Source organism: Malus domestica, chromosome 03 (genome assembly GCF_042453785.1).
Source record: "Malus domestica chromosome 03, GDT2T_hap1".
NCBI classification, from domain to species: domain Eukaryota; kingdom Viridiplantae; phylum Streptophyta; class Magnoliopsida; order Rosales; family Rosaceae; genus Malus; species Malus domestica.
The window spans coordinates 2,338,441-2,356,502 of NC_091663.1; the positions used below are offsets into that span (position 1 = coordinate 2,338,441).

Consider the following 18,062-nt stretch of genomic DNA (forward strand, 5'->3'; position numbering starts at 1 on the left):
AAATTGTAATTGTCATAGGGTGTATTATTTGACTAATTCTCTTCGTTGATCATGTTTAAGGAGGAAGTAATTTGGGAGAGAATTCTTAAGCGAGCGCAGTCCAATTGCCTTGCTCCTGAAGATTAGACCATTAAAGATGGCCTTCATAATTGGTTACTTTGCTGAAGGGATATGAGGATGAGTACAAATATTTCAATGCTTCCTCTTGATAAATGAATACAATCAAATATTTCAAAACTGAAAACCAAAAACAAAAATAATGTACATCGATGGCCTTAATAATCCATTTCCCTCCTGATGGCATCAAGATCGGCTTCTAGTTTGTCTACGTTTAAGCTTCGCGAGGCCATGGCTGCTAGCTTCTTTTCATGTTCACCTACTTCTCGTCGGATTCTATCAGTTGTCAAGATTTTCTCACGAATCTGTTCGAAGCTCTCGTGGATGCTAGTGAGAAGCCTATAAGCCTGCTTCCCAACTGCATCTTTCTTTGCTTCCCTGCAAATAAGTACCGTGATGGACTTGTCGTAACTAAGTATTTTAAGTCACGGACAGTTTATGGTAAATGAATTTCGTACCTGAACACCATTTCATCTACAACAGCATACGTCCGATGACGACGTTCTTGGATAGAGTTACTCTCTAAATGAAGCTCCCTGGTGTCTTTTAAGATCTGCTCTATGTCAGCTTCTTGTTTCCGACTGTTCTTTGTGATCTCCTTGCCCCTTTCAATGTAGGACTTTCTTGATGCCAGCTTGGGCTGCTTCTCTAGATCCGTTGACAGTTTAGAAAGTTCCTCCTCCCTATAGAATCATAAATGCGTCACCAATAAGCAAGCAACCGAAGTTGTGAAATTGAATATTCGTAAGATAATGAAACAGACAATGGGCAATCTTTGATCACAATTTATATATCCCTCCATCGTGTACCTTTAATAACAAAATATGTTACTTTCTAAAAACTGAAGATTCCCAAACTTTATCACGAACCACAGAAGTTTCGAAGACAGCAGGAGCATATAGACAATATGACCCAGAAATTGCATTTATTTAATTTCGAGAAACGTACCTTTTTCGAATTTCAAATAAGATGGATTCTTTTTCCAGTTCATAATCTTTCAGCTGACTGAGCTTTTCCTGAGCATATGGGTTGTTTGCATATACAGACACCTGAAGACTTTCCTTTTTTGCTTCCAAAGGCTTTCTGACTGCTTCCCTGAGAAAAATAAAAAATCATTGGTAACAGATGAAACAATACATACGTATATGCTGGCAAAGGTAGTACCATTTGCAATATTTATATCTAGCGCGTGAAGACATGAGTCGTTAAAGTTTAGTTTTTATAAAGGTATATATTAGTCCAATATACAACTAACTTAGTCGTCATGAACAATTAAATAAAGATTTACATCTCACCACTGTGATGTCAATTCCCCAAGGTGATGCCTTCGAACATCTACTTGCTCACTAAGTTTCTCAAAGTGAAATTCAACAGAATGATGGACGTCAAATGCCATATCTGCTGCTTCTTTTACCAATTCCAGCTCTTTTTCAAGTTCTGAAGTTTTTGCTTTAACCTCCTCCATGAGCAGTTGCTCCTGATTTTGCACTTTTTCAGTCAAATGATTCCCGCTAAATACATTAGTTTGTCTGTCCTTGTTGAATCTTCCTGTGCTAGAGGTGTACACATCGTTAACACTTATTTCAGGCACTTGACTCTTCAATGTGAGTTTGTCCAACTTGACTCGAACTTTGTCACGACTAAGATCTGGTTCCTCATCAACAGTTGTTTGGTCCTCCAAATTGCTTCCAGAGCTACCTTCTTTCTCTTTCCTTTCATCATTGTCACCCTCTGGACCAGCTTTTCCGCCAACTTCAGAAGAATCTGAAAGCCTCTCCACCAAAAACCTTATCAACTTGTACGAGCCCTCTTCAGATGGATACAAGAACTGCCGTAAGCAACACATATAGTCTGTTTCTAAGCACAATTTCAGAACAATAAGAATGACAAGAACTACACTCAGAAGCAAAAGAAAACACGCGCACAGAGAGAAATTTTAAATCAAATTATAAGCAATCTCTCATACAAATCAAAGATTCAATTGAATACACTGGAAGTTTGTCCGTCACCATACAAATAAACCAAGACAGTTTGAAACCGCATGTTCAATCTAGACTTCACACAATCAAAATGGTCCCAAATGATAGTCTGGCGACTTTGTAGTTTATATACACATCAAAGTGATTACAAGGTGAAAACATCCCAAGCGCGAGTCCCTGGTATACATAGATAGTTCAGCGTCACGCAATTTGTAATTTTTTCAAGACTCTTAACAGACCAACCCCTCAAAACACTAAAGTATAGTCATTAACACATAAGACGCCATTTCGATGAAAACAAAATCTCCACGGACCTAAGTATTCATAATTTACCGACTATTATTACATCCGACACTCGCAGTTGACAGGTCAGGGGTTTTTTCTCCCTAAAGTTCGATTCACGAATTGTTTCTCACTAACATTAACGGCCAGGGACTACACTAATCAAGCTTAACTTTGATTTAGTAAGAAAAGCTTTCTCCTTGAAACAAAGAGAAACTAAATTTCATAGTTAATTTTGCAACAGAACGTAAATTATATACTTCTTCTAGTTCCATAAACCCAATTCAATTTAGTATCAGAAAAATTGAAAGGCGTTGCCTTTTCTTATTTTCTATTAGTTTTTCTTTCACAATCTCGCATTTTCTCGGGAAACATACATCAAACAAGTAATCCAAAACTCGAAACTTGGCAAGCAAACGATGCGATTCTTACCTGATGGAAGCTGAGGTCGGCGAGGTAACCGAGGCTCTTGATCCCGGAGGCAATGTCCGTACAGAGCTTGAACTGGTCGGCGACGGAGGAGTCGGGGAGGGAAGTGGGAAACGGCGTCGTTCTGCCGATGAGGTTGAGAGACTGGCCGCAGATCGAGACCAAGGCCGCCGGCGTCAGGTCCTTAACAGACGACACGTCGTCCGGGACACATACGCCGGAGCTCTCCAACGACTTCAGCAGTATTTCCCGCGAATCTTCCATTACCGTGTAGAGTGGCGGTTGTTTGACTTCTTTGTTCTGTTCGTTTCGCCGGAAAGAGTTTGATTCGAAGCAACTTATTTTATGATTTTTTATTCCAAAATACATCTCTTTCTAGTAAAAGCAATAACATCAGCGGATTAAATAGTTCGTTATTAGAGGAGGAGAATAAATCGAATCCATAATATAGTGTATAGACAGGATTATTTTATGTCATTGTGATATAACACTAAAATATATCACTAACATACCTCATGCACGTAAATTCGAATTTCCCTTATCATAATATAAATGATTCAACGTAAAATATCGTTTGTATACGATGAGCAAGAAACCGGCCTAACTATTTGAATCAGCTTTAGCGGTTTGATTTGGTGTGGTTTTAACACTAAAAAGAGTGTAATCTTAGACCGAATTGAACCAAACCGTACTTTGTTTCGTCCAACCAATTAAGCAAACAGATATATAAACAATCGCATTACCAAATTCGAAACATTCATAAACAGGTTAACATTCAATCTCAAGAACCAGCTTACATCTTTACTGCATTCAATTCCAACATTACAGTACATACAACTGTTAAACACGAAAAGCCTCTTTGGTCTTCGATACTTGAGGGCCACGTCTCAAGAGAGCGATTTATGTTAAGATGTTTACTTCATGTATTTCTGCAGGAATTTGCGGTGAAAGTCGCTCCTGACTGTGTCATTGATGAAGCGCTTAGGAGTCTTGGTTTCACCACGGGCCTGATTCTTGAACACCACATCGTCATCCCATCTGAGCCATAAGATCCACAAAGACGAGAGCTATTAGAAAAGTGACCGAACGGAGCCATTGGAAAATCCTAACTTGATCACAAAACAAGCTAGGAGTAAAAACGTGACTAACCTTCTTTTCACACTAAATGATGCGGGTGCTGCACCATTAAGCAATGGGTTTCCTCGGAGGAGCTCTGCTTCCTTGACTTTAAGCTCTTCCTCCCTCTCTAGTCTTTCCTGTGGAAAGCATAAAGTACATTTTTGTTATATTCAGCGATATCAAAGCAATTGATAATCTTAAATATTCTGTCACATCACTTCGTTGAAAGCTCACCTTCCGTAACTTCTCCTCTGCTTTTTCCTTCTTTATTTGTTCAAGCTCGGCCAATAGAGCTTCCATGTCATCCTCCTCGTCATCGTCATCTTCACCACTATAATCAAAGTAAATGTGCCAGATATAGGAGGAAAACACGTAGTAATATCATTACACCGCAAGAAATGGATTGAACTATGCAAGCGAAGAAAACATTACTATCGACAAATGAAAGGCTAGTTAATAGTCCATCACAGCTATTTTTGATTTGCAGATATTGTTACCGTTTCAAATGGAAACCCAGGAAGCAAAAAGTTCATAACTATGCAAACCAACCTCCACCATGAATGTTTATATTATCTACTGAGAAATATCCAAACTAAACTGTAAGCAGACAAATCATGAGTGACTGTAAACAATGAAATTCTGCGCATTGTTTCCATGTTGGAAGTAAGTGAATAAAGCCCATAGCAACTGTGAAAAGAACTAGAACACATAAACGTTCATCTAGTCAATACATAAGCAATTCTTCTAGGTTAAATTCACAAAACCATTAGTTATTATTATACATCCAAGCATCTCTTGCATCAAAATATTTGATAGAACTTTAATAATTCAACATCAAAGCTATGCTGGCAATTTACTGGAACTATTTATAGTTATACATTTGGATTCAAGTATATATGCAAAGAATACCAACCTTTCATCATCACTTTGGGCTTCCACATCAGAATCATCAGCATCTATATTACGTGGCACAATTTCAGTGTCCCTTCTGCCCCCTATGAGCAAAAATATTTTATGTAGTTACTAAATTGAGCGATTACTTATTTATGAACTTGCTACCTTAAATAGTAAAATGTAAGAGCTACAATATACACCTTCCAATAACAGCTGGTTCCCCCTCCTGCGATCTCTGTCATCTGCACAATGCACATATCAATTAGAAAAACTAGTCAACAAGCCCCCAAGTGCTTGTTAAAAAATGCGAGGAAGATATCATACAACTATAAGATTTATCCTTTGATGAATAATGCTTCCTTTCGCTCTCTTCCAGTTCCTCCCGGAGGTTTTTATTCTGCAACTCATCCTGGGTGTCCTGCCCCGGCTTTCTGTTAGACACGCATACCAAGAAAGGCAAAGTCCAAAATTAGAAACCCAGGAAAACGAACTCACATATTACCAGAACCAGAAAGATAAACAGTATACTGGAAATTTGGAGGGGAAAAAGAAGTATAAACATATGCAGAGTTGCATTTGTTAATCATGGGTTTTAGAATTGTACGTGATGCACTCTAAAAAGTTTAACACACATCAAAATCAGTAACAAACAATGAGAAAGATCTACCTGGGTTTTAGAGATGTATGGGCAGCCATGTCCCTTGATGAGTATTTCTGTGATGGGCCAAAAATCCGAGTACCACCTTGTTCATTGCCACCTTTCGCAGGTGCCCAAGTGGGTCTAGCGGCCGTCGTCATGTCTTCTAACTGTCTTTACAACACCTGACAACCAAACAATAAGCACAACATCCATCAATCATCCACAAGCCTGCAATGACTACGTATATTTGCAAAATGCTCATCATATACATCTGACTGCAAAGCACATCAAAATACAATGACCACGTACATAGACACAAACGCGAAAGAGAGTATTGAAATTCAAGTTTATTTCCTATCAAATAAAAAACACACATCAATTCGACAGTGGTGTTCTTTACCTAGTGGTGGCACAACAAACACGAAGCCCAGGATGCAGAAAGATTCTAGCAAAACACCCCAGTTAAAATCGAACCCAATTTCAAGTTAATGCAACCCAAAATTTCAATTTCTCTTCGTTTCCATGCGTTTCTCAGCAACCAATCAAACAAATTCATGATATATTATATAAAGTAAACAGATGATTAACAATCCTCTCTTAATTTCCCCAATTCTTCGAACAAAATTTTGAATTTCTATCGGGTTTTTCTCAGCATCCAAACGTAAACCCAAACAATATTGGGATTTGTTTCTCTAAATCAATAACTATAAAAGTACAAAAACTGGCACGAACAAAAGATTGAATAGATGAGTAAATAACTGAATTCGAGTTCCTATTGATTGGAAATTAGGGTCTTACCTGGTTCAAAATTGTTCTTCGATTGACTCAGACCAGAGAGAAGCTAGCCGCTTCCGAACAAAAGAGAAAGAAAGAAGAGAGGAAACGAAGCGTTTTGCAGTTTGTAAACATATTAAAAAAATAAAAAACTAATGAAAAAAACTTGAAAACTTGGATTTGGATCATCTTCGAGGCAATTGATTAGGATCCTCCTGAGTGGGCCGTTGGATAAAATCCAACAGCTACCAATAGGGTACCCTCTAAAAGTTATAATAATTGTAACCGTTGGATAAAAATTTAACGGTCCATCGACACCAGTCAGAGGATCCAGACCAATTGCCTCGGAGAAGATCCAAATCCTAAAAATTTTAAGTTTTAACAATAAGGGCAAAATAAAAGGTAAAATGAATAGTACTAGAATTGATTTTTAGTGTAAAAATATGATTTTTTTGTTAAAGTAAACACTATCAAGAACTTTCTATTAAAATTCTTAACAACCAATGGCTGTGCTGCCGGGTTAGGGCCCCCGGCTTGGTTTTATACGATTGGACCGTACCGGTTTTCTCTATTTTTAGAAACTTGCTCCAGTGGCCATTGTCTAAAAGTTGGTGAAGCAATTTTTAAGTAAGTTCAGCAAATCAATTGTAATGATATAATTGATTGAAAAAAAAAATTCAAATTTACAACAAATTGCATTATCACATTTATTGTACTGATCGTGTTTCCGACACTAAAATTTTTTCTCAATCAAGTGGAGTTTTAAGTGAAATTAAGAATAGGAGAGCCTCAAGTCCAAGTGAAGAGGATCAATGAATCATGTTACAGTCACATGCAATATTTTTTTAGTAGAAACTCCACACAAAAGTAGAAACCCCAGTCCCCTTTTCTTTTTGCATTTATTTTTCTTTTGTGAGCACCAAACAACAACAACAACAACAACAACAACAAAGCCTTTTCCCACTAAGTGGGGTCGGCTATATGAATCCTAGAACGCCATTGCGCTCGGTTTTGTGTCATGTCCTCCGTTCGATCCAAGTACTCTAAGTCTTTTCTTAGAGTCTCTTCTAAAGTTTTCCTAGGTCTTCCTCTACCCCTTCGGCCCTGAACCTCTGTCCCGTAGTCACATCTTCGAACCGGAGCGTCAGTCGGCCTTCTTTGCCCATGTCCAAATCACCGGAACCGATTTTCTCTCATCTTTCCTTCAATTTCGGCTACTCCTACTTTACCTTGGATATCCTCATGCCCAATCTTATCCTTTCTCGTGTGCCCACACATCCCACGAAGCATCCTCATCTCCGCTACACCCATTTTGTGTACGTGTTGATGCTTCACCGTCCAACATTCTGTGCCATACAACATCGTTGGCCTTATTGTCGTCCTATAAAATTTTCCCTTGAGCTTCAGTGGCCTACGACGGTCACATAACACGCCGGATGCACTCTTACACTTCATCCGTCCAGGTCGTATTCTATGGTTGAGATCTCCATCTAATTCTCTGTTCTCTTGCAAGATAGATCCTAGGCAGCAAAAACGGTCGCTTTTTGTGATCTTCGCTAGATTGCTCCGGTCATTAGTGTGGATAAGTATATAAATGAATAGAGATAGGAAAGCAAACACAAGATGTACGTGGTTCACCCAGATTGGCTACGTCCACGGAATAGAAGAGTTCTCATTAATTGTGAAGGGTTTACACAAGTACATAGGTTCAAGCTCTCCTTTAGTGAGTACAAGTGAATGATTTAGTACAAATGACATTAGGAAATATTGTGAGAGAATGATCTCGTAATCACGAAACTTCTAAGTATCGGAGTGTGGTATCGTCTTGACTTGCCTTATCTGTCTCATAGGTAGATGTAGCATCTTCTCTGGAAGTACTCTTCCTCCATCCAGGGGTGGTATCTTTAACTGGTGGAGATGCACAAGGTAATGTATCAATTTCACTTGAAGCTTACTTGTAGTTTCAGGCTTGGTCAAGCGCGATACAAACCATGTAGTAGGAGTCTCCCAAGTCGCCGAGCTAGGGGATCTGCTGAAAGAGGTGACAGACAAGGTAAGCAATCAGAGCTCCGGCTGATTGTTCACCTTCTCCCCATCTTGCAGCAGCATGAAGGATAAAGAGAAGAAAGATGAGAAGAGATGATATGGGATACTTTTGCTTTTGAAGAAGTAACTTTCCACAGGCTTATTCTTGAACTGAGCTGGAGGGTTTTCTGGTTTCCTCCAGAGCCGACTGAAGAATTTGAGGGTCAAAACAAGTCCATCAAATCTAGAGTACGTTCGACCCTGCTGATATGGGATACTTTTGCTTTTGACAGAGTAATGGATGTATCGGCACGTGTGCTGTTACGCTTGTCTCCACATGCTTCCTTGTATCCTTCGCACTTGCCCTATCTGTTCCTCAAGCAGATGCGGTATCTTCCCTGGAAACATAAGATGTTGAAGATGAGTACTCGAGAGCAATGCCAGGTAAGTAATCAGGTAAGGGGTTCCAGGCAGTCAGTTCCTGGCTGGAAGCTTGATTCCAAGTGCTGACTGATTGCTCTCTTTCTCCTTGTCTTGCAGGTAACAACAAGGCCAAAGGAAAAGACAGGGAAAAAGCATGATATGGGATACTCTTGCTTTTAACCCTGATGATATGAGATATTCTTGCTCTAGTATAGCTTGTTTGCAAAGGTATTATCGGGGGGAAAGAAAGCTGAATATTTCGAAAGGCTTCGTTGGGAGTGCCCTCTCAAATATGAGGAAGGGTTGACCATTTTTGCAGGTCTGCCTGTCCGTTGGGGATGGAGGTCGACATATATAGGAGTCTCCCTAACAACAAGTAGTAATGCTATTCCTTTACCCTGCTTGGTCATAGCACGGTAGTGGGAGCTGCCAGCTTCACATGTTTTAACTCTGTCAAAGCACTTTGAAAAAGTGGTCTGTGCTCTCGAGAAGTCTTCGACAGAATGCCCATAATTTCCGCAAAGCTGAGTGTGCGTGTGACAGGTGCTGACAAGGCTAGAAAAGTAGGTGCCTCTTCGATTTCTGAGATCGGCCCTCGTGGTCTCTGAGGAGCCCAGCTTTTGAGAAAGCGAGCGCCTCTTCGATTTCTGAGATCGGCCTTCGTGGTCTTTGAGCAGCCTAACTTTTGAGAAAGCAAACGCCTCTTCGATTTCTGAGATCAACCCTCGTGGTCTCTAAGCAGCCCAGCTTTTGAGAAAGCAAACGCCTCTTCGATTTCTGAAGATCCGTCGAGTGCAGATTTTTATAGGGGCTGGCATTAAGTTCCAAAGCACACTTGAATCTCCACCAGTAGAAGCTCCATTCTTGCACTTCTAAGATCTTGATTTGTCCAACCTCTTCTCTCTTCAACACCTTTGAAAATGTCTGGCCCCTCCGACCGTCGTTTTGACTTGAACCTTGTTGAAGAGGCAGCCCCGCCTTCTCCAGACAACATATGGCGCCCATCCTTCGTCTCCCCTACTGGTCCTCTTACCGTTGGGGATTCCGTGATGAAGAATGATATGACTGCTGCGGTGGTGGCCAGGAACCTTCTCACTCCCAAAGATAACAGACTACTTTCCAAACGGTCTGATGAGTTAGCTGTTAAGGATTCGCTGGCTCTCAGTGTTCAGTGTGCAGGTTCTGTGTCTAATATGGCCCAACGCCTATTTGCTCGAACCCGCCAAGTTGAATCATTGGCGGCTGAGGTGATGAGTCTCAAACAGGAGATTAGAGGGCTCAAGCATGAGAATAAACAGTTGCACCGGCTCGCACATGACTATGCTACAAACATGAAGAGGAAGCTTGACCAGATGAAGGAAACTGATGGTCAGGTTTTACTTGATCATCAGAGATTTGTGGGTTTGTTCCAAAGGCATTTATTGCCTTCGTCTTCTGGGGCTGTACCGCGTAATGAAGCTCCAAATAATCAACCTCTGATGCCTCCTCCTTCTAGGGTTCTGTCCAGTACTGAGGTTCCGAATGATCCCCCTCCGGTGCCTTCTCTTTCTGGGGCTCTACCGACTGCTGAGACTTCTCCTAAGCAACCCTTGTGAAGGCTCCCTCTTGTTTGTTTATTTTGACTCATGTATATGTACACATTTGTAGCTTATCGGGGATATCAATAAATAAGTTTTCCTTCATTTCAACGTATTGTGTTAAATACACCAAAACCTTCTTCGCTAAGTTCTTTGAATTTTCTTTTGTTGAAGCTTGTATGTTGAAGCTTTCTGAGTGGAGCATGTAGGTTGGGGTAGTATTCCCTTAATTTCCCGAGTGAGGAAAACTTCTCGATTGGAGACTTGGAAAATCCAAGTCACTGAGTGGGATCGGCTATATGAATCTTAGAACGCCATTGTGCTCGGTCCTGTGTCATGTCCTTCGTTAGATCCAAGTACTCTAAGTCTTTTCTTAGAGTCTCTTCCAAAGTTTTCCTAGGTCTTCCTCTACCCCTTCGTCCCTGAACCTCTGTCCCATAGTCGCATCTTCTAATTGGAGCGTCAGTAGGCCTTCGTTGCACATGTCCAAACCACCAAGAAGAAAATAAAGAAGAAGCTAAGACCATGCCAAACCAAAGAAAAGTAGTTAACTCTTATGAGGAGTATTCTACCAGTATATAGAAAGACTTGAAATCAACCGCATGGACGGTTTATCATGAAATATGTTGCTTAGTACCTACATTATTGATCTATTTGTTACATTTGTAGTAGTGATCTTCAAATGAAGATTAAGAAATTGAACGATTCCGACTACTTTTTGGATAATGATTGCATTCTCTCCTTGGAATGAGCTCATTCCACCACTTTCAAATAACGTATCTTTTTTGTATAGATTTCATAATCGGATCTATTGAATTTCTTCATCTACATTAAAGGATCATTCTTACACAAAAATCTTCCAAATTGGAGTTCGTTTAGTCATGCCCGATGTATCATATACGTCATAGGTGTAAGTACTAAGTAATGAAATTTCTTCAGGTGTTCTCGGTCCTTCGATCATATAAGTCTCTTTGTACACTGTTACAATACTTCGACATCTTTCAATTTCTCCGTCGTTCTCCTTCTGCTCTCCCCAGTGAGAAAAAACAAAAAGACTCCGACCTGCATGAGATATGGAGATCATGCTCTAAATCCAAGCAAGAGACTGCAAGGAGGATTGTTGCTTCGAAATTTGATCATCTCTGCGCAAGTTTTGATCCCCTACATAGACTTATACGACCCGGTCTGAATGTTCTCTCATATTTTCTTCTTTTCACTTACATACATATACATGTGTGTGTGTATATATTTACAGATATTTACATACATATATATATATATATATATATATGATGTTTATCAGAAGCAGTGTGAAGAAGTGTTACATAAACAAAGCACAGTAAAATTAGTGGTGAGCTTGAATTCTCGTGTTTGGTTGTAAAAGTTTACGTGTTTGCTACATAAAAAGCAGATGAACTGACCTGAGATGGCAGCGAATAATGGGAGGAGGAATGAATATGAAGCGCTAGCATCCTCCGTTCAAGGGAGATTTCAGCAGCAATCTCCGTTGCGAGCTCAGCTTTCTCTATTTAGAGTTCCTAATGTGTTGCAAAATGGTAACGACAAAGTTTATGTTCCAGAATTACTTTCAATTGGACCATTACACCGTGGATTGAACTTACAAACGCTGGAAAGAATTAAATCATGGTACTTGCTTTGCCTGCTGGAGCGCAATCCAACTCCGAATACTGGTTTACACCACTTTGTTAAAGCCATCAAAGACATAGAACAAAACTGCCGCGATTGCTACGAAGAACAAATTGATCTGAGCACAATCAGGCCAGCTTCCGGTCTGCATTTGCATTTTTCTCGTCGTCTTGTTTACGTTTGTAATAAATCCAATTGTTGGCATGTATGCATGCTGTAAGTTTGCAGCAGTTGTGCTTTTCTCAGTGTCTTTGGGTTTGAAATAAAGCCAGTTGATGGCATGTATTGCATTTGTGCTTTTTCTAACATCGTTCATCGATTTAGATACAAGAGGTGTTCCAAATTTTGTTCTCTCCAAATTTCTTATCAAACGCTATACAATATAAGCAACTGTCCTCTGCGCGTCGGTTTATTTGATGTTTCTAGTTTTGTTCGGTGCACTTTCCATCAAAATACGAGTACGATAGTAGTGAAAACTTTATACATCTGAACTGGAATTGAACCTGATGATCCGACCTGTATTTCTGCATTGCTTAAAAGTGTAACCACTGGAAATTCCTCACTGAATATTGAGTAATTGACACAATGCTTTATACAAACTTACAAACAGATCAATGTCGGAAAAAATTGCATTCATTGCGTGGCATTTTCAAGCCAACGAAAACATACAGGCGATCACAGATGATTTACAGTATTCAAAGTATAACAAACCTCTGGAGAAGTTAAAATCTATCCCAATATTATTTACTTCTGGTAAGTTTATCCTATACATGCTTGCCCACTGACTATCCAAAAACTGCTTCAATCATCACAGCGAAACATCGGAAGAAAATTTTGCATAACGGTTCTCATAACAAGATAACCACCCTTAAGATAGATTTGTTTAGGTCTGCTGAAATGATCAAGCGGCGCTCAAGCAGTTCTCCCATGTTCCATACTTTGAGCTGAAACTTCCTCCGCCTCTCTGCTGCGCATGCTCCGAAATAACTGCATGAGCACAAACATCCCAAGTCTTTGCTATCACCTGAAGAGACATGGGTTGTGAAATGCTTCGTAGAGATGTGCTAAGCCTTGACTTTGCCTTCACAGAAAGATCTTCATACTCTTTGCTGTCAAAGTAAATTAGAGACAAATCATAAGAAAAACATTTTGATTAAACACATGAAAGTAAAATAAGTTTACAATCTCAAAACTGAAACGAAAAACATTAATCGATCCTTTGCTTGACTGTTGAGGAATCTCATAACTTTTACTTACAAACTATGAATTGAACTGGGGAATAAAGCATGCGTTTAATGGGTATTGTCTTTTTGAAACGAAATAAGATTTCACCAGATTAAAGAAAAAAGACACAAGCCCGCACCGTATGGCTAAGAATTCACAATCGGAAGTACAACATCTCTTAGTTTATGTAACAGCAGCAATATGTAAGGTCAGAGTCCTCATTTACTCACCTAACTTCGACTGGAACCTTGTCCAAGAGTATCGGAGAGGACTCTGGATAATTGGTGGGAACAAGTAGTTTTAGTGGCTGAATTTTTGACTGCACAATGCACAATGTTAAAGGCGAGTGAATATGAAGTTAAAATATTTTGAAGACAGGTAACAAGTCATTGCATTAACGTTCGAGAGCCCACCATATTCCCAGAATCATACTGTGATTTCAAGTTTGGACTGAGAGCCACAGCTTCAAAAGAGCACTTGAAAATGGTTCCCTCATCCCCTTCAGCAGTGGCTGCTGCACTAGGGTCAACATCTTCATCATTGCTAACAACGACTGTGTTGATAAGCTGCCGATTTATTTCTCTTATTTCTTTCAAAAGAGCATGATTAGCCTGCAAGATAAGCCACATTATGTCCAATGACGAACATAAGCCTATTGACCAGAAATTGAAATACACCAAGATGGGAAATTCTTCAAAAAGAAAAACAAGATTAAGTTAAAGACCAACAATGTAGGATATATGTTAAGGTTGATTCGGCAAATCCTTGATCGAATAATGAATCTCTTTATCTCTCTTTTCTCCGTTTCTCTCCCCTCACAGGAAAAAGAAACATTGTGCCCTCAAATGCTGTTTTATTTTTCTTAACCACAATAACTTCATTCAACAATATTTCTTTTCTTCTCCAATCCAAAAACAAGGAAACATCTTGAACAGCCGACTTACATGGAAACAAATGCCTCATCTCATGATGCGCCAAAGCCCTCCAGGCAATCAAAAGTGTATGCATAGGTGCACGGAAAAGCAACTAGCTAGCTTAACACTTAACAATATTTCATTTTCTTCATGCAAGTTACCTATTTAATAGGGCCCAATCACAGCCTTACCACTGCAACAGCAGTCATTTTTAGAAGTATATACCAAACAAAATATTAGTACCTCAGTCCTAGGCCTCTTGATACGAGATGTTGCATTTGACACTAGGTCAGATGTCTCTGAATTGGACAACTGCTTGAAACTATCATCCGTACTGTCAGCAGATGACACAACATTTAAGGGCACGTCACTAGAAGAGCACCTCATTCTCTTAGTCCCATTTCTTCCATCACGAGTCATAACATTGCTTTCGTGCAGACGACAATTTGTCATCGCAACCAGATCCTCACCAACTGATGCTCTAGATCCATTACCTGGTGCTGACCCTGGTATTATATCAGTCATATTGACTACTGAGCTAATGTCACTGATAGCGGAAATCCATGCATCTTGTGTCATCAATTTCACCTAAAATTATCCAGAAATTTTATGTCACACACTACTGCAGGAAAACTTTGAGGAAAACGAGAGCTGAGTATTTACTAAAACATCATTATAACCACTCCAATAAAGTGAGAAGCAAAAAGACAGCTTTACTAACCGCTTTAATTAAGCACTCAAGAGGCTGCTCTGTAACACTCGAATTGCTAGAGACAGTTGACAAAGCATTAACATGAGGACTATCTGGTTTGCTAGTTTCAGAAAGTGAAGGAGAGGCTGATACCCTAGGGGTGCCAATGGCAACAGACTTGACCAGTGCTCCGACACCAGTTGCTTGTTGATGTCCAACATTCTCAGCATTTGAGAGTGAGGAAGGTTTCTCAGAATCCCCTGGCGTCGGGGATGGAGTCCTGGGAGTTGAAGGAGATGGGATGACAATTGGTGAACTTGCAGAATGACCAGGGATTCCAGCTTTTGGGCGAGTCACTAGATTCTGCTGGTCAGCTTGTCGAGAAGAATGTTGCGAAATTTGAGGAGATGCAACCTGAGGGAGCTGGGTGGTTGAGGAAGTAGGAACTGGAGATCCTGCTTTCAACTGCTGAGGGGAATCTGTGAAGGTATGTTGATGAAGAACCACTCTTGGCGTTACATCCATTCCCGCTCTCATCTTCAAGTTTGCATCATGGATTTGATGAACCTTTGGTGTTTGTTCTTCATGCACCTGCAGCTGTACCGGAAGCTTCTGCTTTTCTTGCGGCTCTAACTGCTTCTGTAGCTGCTGCTGCAGGGCTTGGTGGTGTGACTGCAACAGCTTCGCTTGCTGTTGTGATCGCTGCTGATGCTGCTGCCGTTCCAGCATCTGTTGCTGCTGAAATTGTATGTTGAGTAGATTCTGATGCATTTGCTCTTCTTGATCTTGTCTTATATGCTGGTATTGAAGCATACCAGAACTCGCATGAAGGGAATCAATTTCCTGTGTCGTATTAACCCCACTCTGTAATGACAAGGCATTCTTGTTTGCTTGTTGGGGACCCCCGAGAACTGACTGTGGATGCAGCTGAACCATAGACTGTGTTGACTGATGAATGGAAGATTGTTGATTCTGTTGAAGACTAGATAGATATGATTCCACCACAGAAGGTTTGTTAAGATTTAATATGTGCTTAACAGATTTCTGAGAGGACTGCGACTGAGTTGGTTGCTGTTGCTGCTGTTCTAGTGGAGATTGCACAAGTTTTGGGATATATCCCTGCTCCTGCCACTCCTGTTGTGGAAATATCTGTTGCATTTGGCTTTGAGAATTAGAAATCATATCAAGGGTCTGTGAAGTTCCAGACATATTTTGCATGTTTGAATTTTGTCCAATTATTTTTGGAATAGGAGCCTGGGTTAAACCGGAAGAAGTAGGTACTGCAGATGAAAAGCCAGCAGAACTTTGAACTCCAGCAGGTGGAATTTCATTCTCAATGTTCCGTGCTAACACTTGTAGGTGTGATTGAGATTGATTTGCTGACAACGCCATAAAGAGTGATTGCCCTTGATTTGGCACTTGGGGTTGCATACCAAAAGACCCTACTCAAATAAAACAGAAAGAACACCAAATAAACATTTCCCCATAAATAATCAAGTGTCAAACCAAGATCATAAACACCATCACACTCAACATGTGATCCGTTGCTTTAAAGGAATGAAAATTGTTAACAAAAAATGTACATAGCAACCATCTAGATTCGAGTCTTGAATTTACACGATACAAGCAGATACATATATCAACTATGAATCTCATCTCAGGTAAGAAATGTCATGATCAAGGAAATGGCAGAGCTTCTCTCTCATTATGTCGAATACAAAAAACTATTCATCCATTTCATAAAGCACGCATACTGGGAGACAAAGGAGGTAGTTGACAGAGTAACTCAAATCTATGGAGGTGCATGAAATAGGAGCACAGTTTTCACAGTTGTTTACCTGGATCACGGGGCCTGTTGCTATTACTACCAGAGTTCAATTGCAAATATTTGGCCATTGTATTCTGCGAATTGGTCTCCAATGTGTGCAAATACAGATTAATTTTGCTCAGATAATCCAACTGCACAGAAATCCAGTCCACGGCACGCTAAACTTAGAATACATAACATATGCAAGTACCCTTACACGTCATGTACCACGAAGAATTAAATTTACGGCCAAAGAGAGGTGCGGAAGTACCTTACTAGTGGCAGAAGTGTAAACCGTTTCCTCAAAGCTTATAGCATTTTTCTTGGCTTCTTGTAATGCCGCTTGACCAGAGTCGGGAAGATGGTTCTTCAACAATTCAATTCTTTACATGTTCATAACAAATAACAGTGAGTTCATGATAAATAATTCAACGCGGCAAGTTATCTAAAAAACAAAAACACATACGTCCTGTTGACAACTCTTTGCCTTGCATTTGGCCATAGCCGGCTCCTCCAATCCATGGAGGGCTCTCCAGCTTGAGTAGTCCTCCGATTGCTGGTATCCATCGAATGCAAGAAACCCGACCAACTGTCAAACAAAGAAAACACAAGATTGAGCAACTTTCAAATGAAACACACTTAAGAGGGCTCATACATTGTACAGAATTCAATAAATTTGAAGGATGATAGAGTTTCTAAATATGAAGGCATTCTTGTTCCATAAAATATATCCGTTTAAACTGATTTTAAACATGATTTTGTTTTAGAACTTACAATTTTCACATACAATCGAAAACCCAATACGATCTACGCAATCCGAGGACAAGAAAAAAGAAATTAACAAACAATGACAGAACCCTAATCGATTAATTTTCAAAAGAATATAAAATCAACCCCAAAGAAAAACCCTTTTTCTTGAGAAGACTTGAAGATTGGGCAAGTTCGATTGAGACCTACCAAATTTGTAGAAAATTTGATAAAATTATTCGATGGATGATATAATTTCAAAAAAATTAATGCATTTTATTATTTTAATGTCAGAAAAGGTATCAATTTTAGATGGTTTTTAACATGATTCCGTCATGAAAAATCCCCAATATAAAATCCATAAATTCACAGATGAAAAACAAAAACCCAAACTTTCGATTCGTATGCAATTGAAACAAAATTACGATTTACAAGAATCAGAGGACATAAAAATGCACAACAATGGTGTTTTCGGTTAAAATTCAAAAGAAAAACAAAATATTTGACAAAAAATAATAATTACCGTTTTCTTTGAGAAGAGTTGGAGATTGAAAAATGCAGGCAGCTTGAACTGGAGCGATATGAAAATTCAAAGGAAAACTGCAGAAAGGGAGGGATCCGGATCAAAGACTCGAATTCAAATTGATGCGTGCGGAACAAGTCTTTTTTTTTCTTCAGATTTATTTTGTTTTTTGTTTTTCTCTATTGGAAATGCCAATATTCTATCTATTTATTATTATGAACTTTAACGTAAAACTCCCGGTACTGTTCAA

General features: G+C 39.6%; 3 protein-coding genes across 3 annotated transcripts; all 3 read right to left on the bottom strand.

Moving 5' to 3' along the window:
* Positions 1-178: 178 nt before the first annotated feature.
* LOC103417105 (uncharacterized) lies at positions 179-3,208 on the bottom strand. Its single transcript, XM_070818740.1, has 5 exons — positions 2,811-3,208; positions 1,413-1,945; positions 1,066-1,212; positions 576-800; positions 179-495 (listed from the first exon to the last, which is right to left on the bottom strand). The coding sequence occupies exons 1-5, from the start codon at positions 3,174-3,176 to the stop codon at positions 276-278; spliced, it is 1,491 nt and encodes a 496-aa protein (XP_070674841.1). The 5' UTR covers positions 3,177-3,208; the 3' UTR covers positions 179-275.
* A 338-nt stretch (positions 3,209-3,546) lies between these two features.
* LOC103422496 (uncharacterized) lies at positions 3,547-6,400 on the bottom strand. Its single transcript, XM_029099444.2, has 8 exons — positions 6,259-6,400; positions 5,488-5,642; positions 5,145-5,251; positions 5,021-5,062; positions 4,840-4,921; positions 4,161-4,257; positions 3,957-4,063; positions 3,547-3,845 (listed from the first exon to the last, which is right to left on the bottom strand). Exons 2-8 carry the CDS (start codon positions 5,616-5,618, stop codon positions 3,722-3,724), a joined length of 690 nt encoding a protein of 229 aa, XP_028955277.1. The 5' UTR covers positions 5,619-5,642; positions 6,259-6,400; the 3' UTR covers positions 3,547-3,721.
* Positions 6,401-12,446: 6,046 nt separating this feature from the next.
* LOC103446911 (mediator of RNA polymerase II transcription subunit 15a-like) lies at positions 12,447-17,961 on the bottom strand. The gene is made up of 9 exons (XM_017335050.3): positions 17,813-17,961; positions 17,009-17,131; positions 16,814-16,925; positions 16,574-16,694; positions 14,766-16,177; positions 14,288-14,632; positions 13,544-13,741; positions 13,361-13,449; positions 12,447-13,015 (listed from the first exon to the last, which is right to left on the bottom strand). The coding sequence occupies exons 2-9, from the start codon at positions 17,107-17,109 to the stop codon at positions 12,808-12,810; spliced, it is 2,586 nt and encodes an 861-aa protein (XP_017190539.3). The 5' UTR covers positions 17,110-17,131; positions 17,813-17,961; the 3' UTR covers positions 12,447-12,807.
* Between the last annotated feature and the right edge of the window lie 101 nt (positions 17,962-18,062).